The 9,257-nt window shown below is 46.8% G+C and overlaps 2 protein-coding genes across 5 annotated transcripts in view; one reads left to right on the plus strand and one right to left on the minus strand.

The window, feature by feature from the left end:
- POGZ (pogo transposable element with ZNF domain) overlaps positions 1 to 3,875 on the plus strand; it is a 53,389-nt gene extending 49,514 nt beyond the window's left edge. For 3 of the 4 annotated variants that reach the window (XM_012658721.1, XM_012658724.1, XM_012658725.1), the window contains one exon: positions 95 to 3,875. In XM_012658721.1, coding sequence (XP_012514175.1) covers positions 95 to 1,763 — 1,669 coding nt within the window. In that variant the 3' untranslated portion in view covers positions 1,764 to 3,875. The remainder of the gene's footprint in view (positions 1 to 94) is intronic. The other variant, XM_012658723.1, reaches the window with a different exon arrangement.
- A 1,389-nt stretch (positions 3,876 to 5,264) lies between these two features.
- On the minus strand, positions 5,265 to 8,077 carry PSMB4 (proteasome (prosome, macropain) subunit, beta type, 4). Its single transcript, XM_012658726.1, has 7 exons — positions 7,890 to 8,077; positions 7,430 to 7,636; positions 7,024 to 7,170; positions 6,770 to 6,851; positions 6,249 to 6,365; positions 5,944 to 6,032; positions 5,265 to 5,388 (listed from the first exon to the last, which is right to left on the minus strand). Exons 1-7 carry the CDS (start codon positions 8,027 to 8,029, stop codon positions 5,376 to 5,378), a joined length of 795 nt encoding a protein of 264 aa, XP_012514180.1. The 5' UTR covers positions 8,030 to 8,077; the 3' UTR covers positions 5,265 to 5,375.
- Positions 8,078 to 9,257: the final 1,180 nt, after the last annotated feature.

Genomic DNA, 9,257 nt, shown 5'->3' on the forward strand with positions numbered 1-9,257 from the left:
GCTGTTTATTATTATTATTATTACTATTCTTTCAATTTCCTAGTTTAACTGAGCTTTCCTTTCCTCTCTTTGCTCCCCACCCCCATCCCTTTAGGCATGGCCAGACTCGTGACCGAGTGCATGACCGGAACTTGAAGAATATGTACCCGTCTTCTTCCTTCCCCCCTAACAAAGCTGCCACTGTGAAATCTGTGGGGGCCACCCCAGCCGAGCCTGAAGAGCTACCAACTCCCGTAGCCCAGGCACTCCCATCACCAGCCTCAACTGCAACCCCACCACCAACGCCCACTCACCCTCAACCTTCAGCCCTTCCACCCGCTACAGAGGGTGCCGAATGTCTGAATGTTGATGACCAGGATGAAGGGAGCCCAGTTACCCAGGAACCTGAGCAAGCTTCAGGTCTCGGTAGTAGTGGTGGGGTTGGCAAGAAGGAGCAGCTGTCTGTGAAGAAGCTTCGAGTAGTGCTGTTTGCCCTGTGTTGCAATACAGAGCAGGCAGCTGAACACTTCCGAAATCCCCAGCGACGTATCCGGCGTTGGCTTCGTCGCTTCCAGGCCTCCCAGGGGGAGAATCTAGAGGGCAAATATCTGAGCTTTGAGGCAGAAGAGAAACTGGCTGAGTGGGTGCTGACCCAACGAGAGCAGCAGCTACCTGTAAATGAGGAGACTTTGTTCCAGAAGGCCACCAAAATAGGACGTTCTTTGGAGGGGGGGTTTAAGATTTCCTATGAGTGGGCTGTGCGTTTCATGCTGCGGCACCACCTCACTCCCCATGCTCGGCGAGCTGTGGCCCACACCCTACCTAAGGATGTGGCAGAGAATGCAGGACTCTTCATTGAATTTGTACAGCGGCAGATTCACAACCAGGACTTACCTTTGTCTATGATTGTGGCTATTGACGAGATCTCCTTGTTCCTGGATACAGAGGTGCTGAGCAGTGATGACCGGAAGGAGAATGCCCTGCAGACAGTGGGCACAGGGGAACCTTGGTGTGATGTAGTGCTGGCCATTCTGGCAGATGGCACTGTCCTTCCCACCCTGGTTTTCTACCGAGGACAGATGGATCAGCCTGCTAATGTGCCAGACTCCATATTGCTGGAGGCAAAGGAGAGTGGCTACAGTGATGATGAGATCATGGAGCTGTGGTCAACCCGGGTGTGGCAGAAGCACACAGCTTGCCAGCACAGCAAAGGCATGCTTGTGATGGACTGTCATCGCACTCACTTGTCAGAAGAGGTACTGGCTATGCTTAGTGCCTCTAGCACTTTGCCTGCAGTGGTCCCAGCAGGCTGTAGCTCCAAAATTCAGCCATTAGATGTATGCATCAAACGAACTGTCAAGAACTTCCTGCACAAAAAATGGAAGGAGCAGGCGCGGGAAATGGCAGATACTGCATGTGATTCTGATGTCCTGCTTCAGCTGGTGCTGGTCTGGCTGGGTGAAGTGCTGGGTGTCATTGGGGACTGTCCGGAGCTAGTTCAGAGGTCTTTCCTGGTAGCTAGTGTTCTGCCTGGCCCTGATGGCAACATTAACTCACCTACGAGAAATGCTGACATACAGGAGGAGCTAATTGCCTCCCTAGAGGAGCAGCTGAAGCTGAGTGGGGATCAGTCTGAGGAGCCCTCAGCTTCCACTCCCCGACCCAGATCATCTCCTGAAGAGACAGTTGAGCCTGAAAGCCTTCACCAGCTCTTTGAGGGTGAAAGTGAGACCGAGTCTTTCTATGGCTTTGAAGAAGCTGACCTAGATCTGATGGAGATTTGAGTGTTGGGGTCAGGAGAGGGGGAGTGGAGTTGGGGTGGGAAAGCGTGAGGGAGGGTAGAGAGATTTAGGGAAAAGGGGGTATACGAGGTGGGGTATTTGGTTTATATTTTTTAATTTTATGCCACCACTGCCCCCTGATGTTGACTTATACTTCCCTGTGGATTTGTGGATTATTAGGAAAACCAACAGTGATCACATCTGAGCTGAGGAGCCGGCCCATTGGTCATTCACTTCTGCTAAGAACAGGTTTTTGTGATATTTTTTTTTTTAAATTTTAATCGCCGTGTTTGGTATTTTTCTGACAAAATCAAGAAAAAGAAAAAAAAAATCCTTTGTGGGCGAATGTTAAATCTTTTTGTTTCCCCATTTACCTCAATTGTATCATAGTACTTCTGGGTTTTTTGTTTGTTTGTTTTACTGTGTGGCCAATGTCTTTGGGCATGATGCTATCTAACCATTGTCAATGTGAGAACATTTCTGAAGATGGGAAAGACAAAAATATGTAGCTCACAAAACTGGTTTCTTTATATATATGGATAAAAAACTTTTTTCATTGTGGTCTTAACACTTTTATATAAAAATGAAAATGGAAAAAAAAATCCCACTGAACTCTCTCTTCCTTCTCCTTTTCTTTCCTTCCCTCTCTAGAGATGTTGGTTTCTACAGCAACTCTAGATATAAAATTGTGGCTTTAAAAATGCATGAAACCACCTTTAATCATCCAGATGATGAATAGATTTTGTTTTTTCTTTACTACCCTCCCCCCCAACCAAAACACAACAAAAACAATGGTCTTTGCACTTGCGATCCTTGGCCCCTTTTCCCATTCTCACACTGTCCATCACTCTGGACAAAGGATCATACGCGTGTCATTAGCAAGCGAAAGATACCGAGGTGATCGATCAGTGTTAGGGTGGAAGCCATTCCCAGTTTGAGTCTTCATACTGCAAGCCCCCAGGGGAAGTCCCTGCTTTACTGAACTTCATCCTGTTAAGTGGAGAACATGCCTGTTCAAGAGATCACAGGTCCTACAGCCAGGAGCTAACTGTGCAAGAAGTTAAGTGTTGAAAAGACCATTTGTTGAAATCCAGCTTACCCTGTGGCTTTCCCCTATTTCTCTTAATGCTTAGAGAAGAATCTGACATGAAGAAACACACTGGGGTATGCACAAAGATATGAATCTTTATTTTTCACTGCCAGCTTCAAGGAAAGAAAATTTTTTTCTATAATTTGCATGAGGGATTTTTTAAAATTGTGTGTACTCATGGTTGTAAAACAAAATGCACTGTACCGTACAGAGAAAAGGAGCAAAAAACCAAGTCGTCTTCTCTCACAGCTACACCTCTTTGTCCATCTGAGGCTTTCAGCAACATTTCCCTCCTGTAAGCCAAGGAGGCAACCCGCACAAGCTTGTAAATGGTTCATCTTTAAAAATGTACATAAGTGGAACATTTAATAAAGTGAGGGGAAATGGATTTATAAACTTGTTTTTTTTCTGGGTGACCCTGTTTAGTGGGCTTTCACAGACTGGGAAATGCTCAAGCTGTGATGGGCCTGGTGGTACAGGTGTGACATTTGTTACCACCCATTTCTCCCCTCCCAACCCATTTTTTTGTTTTTGTTTTTTAACCCCCCCAGCACACTATAATATAGTGAACTGGAGTAACCCCTCCCAGAAACAGCTTGGCCAGCTTCGGGAACCCGTGGTATCTGAAACCAAACTAAGGATCCATCTGGGCTTCTCTTCCCCAGCTTCTTGCCTGATGCCATTTTATTGACAGACTGTGAACTTTAAAGTCAACCCTTTGCCTTTGAGAAAGTTCAAGAACTATGATTGGTCACTTCTGTCTACAACTCAATCCTACTCTTTGGTATTCTCTGCAGCAGCCACAGCCTTAGCAGAGCTGGGTTCCTGTCCTCTGCACACTGATTTGACTTTCTTGATAGGTGATTTTTTTTTTTAAGATCATAATACCAACAGTGGATCAGCTGGGTTTTGGTCAGGAAGTTGTCTTTGTGGACTCTGCCTGCATGGCTTAGTAGTAGAAGGAAGGTTTTTGTTTGTTTGTTTTTTATAATTCAGTTTAATCAATAAACATGTATTTATTGACTACTTTCTGCGTTGAGACTGTGTGGATGTTTCCAACTGAAAGCTCATAGTTTTCTTTTGCTTAAATTTACAAGTTAGTTGTTATCATGGACAGTACAAATGGAGGGATGTTTTGATGTCTCCCTCAGTTCTCTCACCTCATTGAATTTCTATAGTAGTTTGCTACCTATAGCAGTTTCTCAAAGAGATTTGGAGAAGATATGCATCAGAATCACCTAGGGTATTCATTTTAAAAATTCACATTTAGAACCACTCCAGGGATGGCTAACACCCCAACTGACCTGATTCACACGACTTGGGACTTTCTAATGACACACAATACTTCTAAGAAGCTTTCTGACAGTGCTAGAAATTTAGTAGTGATTTGGACAATAAACATTTAAATGTTTAGGCCTGGTGTGGTGGCTTATGCCTATAATGCTTGCATTTTGGGAGGCCAGGAGGTCAAGACCAGCCTGGCCAACATAGTGAGACCGTATCTCTACAAAAAACAGAAAAATAAGCCAGTCATGGTGGCACACACCTTAAGTCCCAGCAACTCAGGAAGCTGAGGCAGAAGTGTATCACTTTAGCCCAGGCAGGAGTTTTGAAGTTGCAGTGAGCTATGACAATACCACTGGGCAACAGAGCAAGACTCTTGTCTTAAAATATGTTTGCATTACTTAGTATTCCTTTATATGAAAAGTAAGGATAGATGGGTGGAGTGAGACTCAGTTCCAGGTTAAGCTTTATATAGATCGGCTCTACTAGATGCTACATTTGTTTTTTTTGTTCTGGGACATGGTCTGATGCTCTTGCCCCGGCTGAAGTGCAGTAACGTAATTGTAGCTCAGAGAAGCCTTGATCTCTTGGGCTCAAGTGATCCTGTTGCCTCAGCCTCCCCAGTAGCTAGGACTAAGATGTACACCACCACACTCAGTTAACTTATTTTCTGTAGGGATGGGGTCTCACTATGTTACCGAGGCTGGTCTTGAACTCCTGGCCTCAAGAGATCCTCCTGCCTCGGTCTCCCAAAGTGCTGGGATTACAGGCATGAGCCACCACATCCAGCCTACCTATCTTTGAAATGGTGTTATAATGAAAATCATTTAGCCAACATTAACCAGATCTGTGTTCTTTTAGAACCCAGTGCAGTGGGGTAAAATACTGAAGAAAAGTTTTAAACACAAAAGCCAGTTATGTTAGCACACAAAGATTTAAGTCTCACCTCTACGTGAAGCTGCCTCTAGTGGAGCCCCAGATGAAGACACTAGTGGGTCTTCTGTATTGTCATGAAGAGAATTCTTTATTTGCTACAAGAGCCTAAGAATTCTCTGACCAGGGAGATGGCACACGGCAGTACTTGGCAGTTTTGCTGTAGGTGTGACCCACTCAGAATAAAACCACTCAGCAAGCATTTTGAAGCATTTATTTAATGTACAAAAGAAAAGACTACCTTTGAACCAGCCAAGTTCAAAGTTAAAAGGAGTTTTAACTGTAGTTCTGGAGAATGCATCTGTATTTCATTCAAAGCCACTAAAAAAGGAAAAGAGAATAATAAAATTGGGAAGCATAAAGGGATCAACTCCCAAATACAGCTCTACCCTCCAGCCAAAACCACCTCCACCAAGAGAATTTTTCTGGTTTAGCCTTCCAGAAAAGCCCAGCTTGATGCAAGCCAAGGGACCTCCCAACTCTTCTACCACCTGTATTTTCCTACTGTTTTTTTTTTTTTTTTTTTTTTTTTTTTTGAGACAAGAGTCTCACTGTGTTGCCCGGGCTAGAGTGCCGTGGCGTCATCCTAGCTCACAGCAACCTCGAACTCCTGGGCTCAAGCGATCCTCCTGCCTCAGCCTCCCGAGTAGCTGGGACTACAGGCATGCGCCACCATGCCCGGCTAATTTTTTCTATATATTTTTAGTTATCCGATTAATTTCTTTCTAATTTTTAGTAGAGACGGGGTCTCGCTCTTGCTCAGGCTGGTTTCGAACTCCTGAACTCAAACAATCCGCCCGCCTTGGCCTCCCAGAGAGCTAGGATTACAGCCGTGAGCCACGACGCCTGGCGTTTCCTACTGTAATTTTAAATTACCTGATCATGTGGGCAATATCCCAGTTGGTCTCTGCAGACAGTGGTCCCTCTATTTCAACACCTTTTTCAGTTACAGTGGCAATTTGAAACTGAAAGAAAGCACAGCTTGCTATGATTACGCCCACCCCTAAATGAAGCAAGTCCTTGGGGCTTGGTTAAGGGTCAAACAGAGGTCTTCCCCGATCTGAAAATAGGAGACACAGAGGAGAACCAATCTGTTCTTTAAAGCACAGAGACCCAGGGACTGCAAGTATCCAGAGCCTGCAAATTAGGTCCCTGGCATTTTTATTATTCACACCCCTCACCCGGTTGTAAGAACGGGCATCTCGATAGTACAGCACTCGCATGCAGCGTTCTACTAGCTCTCGGGCCTCAGTCTGGCTCAGCACTGGCTGCTTCTCCAGAACTTCTCGCAGCAGAGGCTAGGGAGATCGAGGGAAAAACCATGGGAGATATCACGGGCTGAATAACAGGCTAGTTGTCTCCAATCTACATAGTAAAAAGGCATAAGTGAGTGAAAAGACAGCATTCTACCTATTGCCTCACCAGAATGAACTCTACTTACTGAGCTAAGACCCACTTGAAGGGGAAGTTCTAGAATGTCCTCTCTTTGCACATGTCCACTGACTCCCATACATGCCACCCTGTCGTTGGAATCTAAATGTCAACACTAACAGCCTCCAGACTACAAAGAAAACCATCTGCCCAGCAGTAGGGATCCCAGCCTGTCCCTCATGACAGAGGTCCAGGGGAAGAACAAGCAGACAACCACTAAACCCATTTGCTGTTGTCTCCCCCGTCTCCTACCTCGAGACTCACCACTTACCTGAGCCAAGTATGCACCATAACCAGTGGCCAGCGAAGGGGCTTCATAGGCTACACCAAGCATGTCCACATAACCGAGGAAGCTAACAGGATACAATGGGTCAAAGAACTCATTTCACCTTAAGTTTCTCATCTTAGCTAAAGAATGGGACCATGGGTCTGAGTTAGTGGTATTCACTTGGGGAGAGGAGATAAAAGAGACACTACACAGGAACTAGGTTGGGTAGTCAAGGAAATAAGTTATCTGTATTCAACCTCTCTCCATCAGCATAGCCTCCAATGACCATGGTGTTCCACAGAGGGTTCATCTTGGAGCGGCGGCTGTACATGGCCCTGGTCAGCCATGAATGAATAGCTTTAGGACTGTAACTGTGTCCATCTCCCAACAGCTCCTCATCAATCCTTAAAAGGAATTGGTTGTGAGAAAAGGGAAAGGAAGTCGGGATCTCCTCCCATCCCCCAAAGAAGTTACCATAATCTTTCCCATTTTACACCCCCTAAAACCGAAAACTATCTATTGCCAACACTCTCACGTCTTCCACCCTCAACAATTCTCCCAGTCCGCTGCTGCCTCAAGTACCCCCGTCTCATCTAAGGGAATAAAAAAGAGGGGATGCCCCTCCCCACTTGGGATCTACTTTCTATTCTCTAGATGACTTACACCATCTGGCCGAGAACTTGCTTCAAATACTGGAAATCAGCGTAGTCTCCGGAAGCACCCAGCATGGTACTGTTGTTGACTCGCATGATGCGAGAGATGTTGCGGAAACGAGCCAAGGAGCCGTAGGAGCCCAGCATGTCTGCGGCAATCACCACTCCGCCCTCGAACTTAACGCCGAGGACTGAGGTCCCGGTCACCATGGGGTTCCTGGAGGGAGGAGAAGATGGGGCAGGCGCGGGGGAAGGGTCTGCGCCCTCTTTCCACGCATTGGTTTCCGCTTCTGATTTTCTATAGCTCCTTCCGTTTATTCCGCATTCTGCAGGACTCCGCGCCCCGAACTCCCCTGCGTTCGCGCGTCCCCAGGGTCCCCGCCTGGCTTTCCCCGGCTTTTTCATAACCGGCCGGCAGCACCAGGCCCCTCGATCTCTCCCCCTACGCAGGCTAAGGCGCCAGAACTTACTGGGTCCGCGCGATCGGACCCCCGTGGAGCGAGGACACCGGATCTATGCAGGAACTGGGAGTGGATGGGATGCGGTAAAACTGTCCCGGGGCCGGACCCCCGGCCCAAAGTCCAGACCGAGACTCCAAAAACGCTTCCATCTTAGTCACGGTAACAGAAGAAATGAAAGTGCTTACGCCAACGGAAGCGGAAGTGATTCTGCGGTGCCTCAGTTTTCTTCTTCCTGCAAGCAAGTGCCGGCAGCCATGTTGATGAGGTCATAGCCGAACACGGCGTCGTTCTGGGTATTCGCCAACACTTGTTTTTTCCCCTGAACCACTGGGCCTGACCCACCTCATCTGAGCACCTCTTACGCTGAGGAAACTCATAGCCAGGAGTGCCCGGAAGATAAACAGTTTACATGTCCTGCTCCGTTCCCTCTGTTCCTCTTACTTCCACCTCCAGAGTTCACGGCACTGCGTAACTCCAAGTTCTAGAATGGGTAGAGGAAATTTCATGCTCAACCTCCATACCCTTCCCAGGCCAGTGAACGCTTTCTGTTATAAAAACTGCAAGGGGGGTTGGCCTAGGTCTAGTTGCTCACCACACAAAGATCCAATTATTGAGACAACGAGGATTGCCAAGAAAGAAAGGGATAGGGAAGACGTCTTGTTGGGAAAACCTGCCTCAAATCTGCTCTTCTAATGCAGAATATGGGCTTTTTAAGAAGGGACTATGTGCTTAGGGACAGGTTGTGTTGGAATTAGCAAGGGGCTGTGTGCACTGGGGCCTGGTAGTGAGGGATGGTGAGTCTTGGTGTCAGGAAGTCCGCCCAGGGGCCTTCAGAATCTCCCTCCGCTCCTTTGTCTCCCAGAAATTGTCATTTCTGGGAGACAGCTCAGAAAGGTGATCGAGCCTTACTGGACTGAGAATCTAAAACGTGAGAGGGAGAGGATTATAAAAAAACATATAGGGGTCATTGAAATTTGTTCACAGAGCCCATTACAACTCCCTCCAAGCAGAGACGGGCAATTAGAAGGGCAATTCTGACATGCCTCTGCCAGGAGTAAGCTCCAGAGTCACTGTCCTTCTTTAGTCAGGGTGGATTAGAGTCAAGTTTTATACCTTTAGGCAAGGGTCACGGAGGCTTGAGGCAAGGAGAGTATAAGAAAAGAAAAGCTTAGGCTGTCATACATATTTGCAAACACAATAAAATATTAGCAAATTGAGTCCAGCAGTAAATTGAATAATAATCCATCAGGACTGGCCGGGCGCAGTGGCTCACACCTGTAATCCTAGCACTCTGGGAAGCCAAGGCGGGCAGATTGTTTGAGCTCAGGTGTTCGAGACCAGCCTGGGCAAAGAGCAAGACCTCGTTTCTACTAAAAA

Source organism: Propithecus coquereli, unplaced genomic scaffold (genome assembly GCF_000956105.1).
Source record: "Propithecus coquereli isolate 6110/MARCELLA unplaced genomic scaffold, Pcoq_1.0 Scaffold59, whole genome shotgun sequence".
Classification (NCBI taxonomy): domain Eukaryota; kingdom Metazoa; phylum Chordata; class Mammalia; order Primates; family Indriidae; genus Propithecus; species Propithecus coquereli.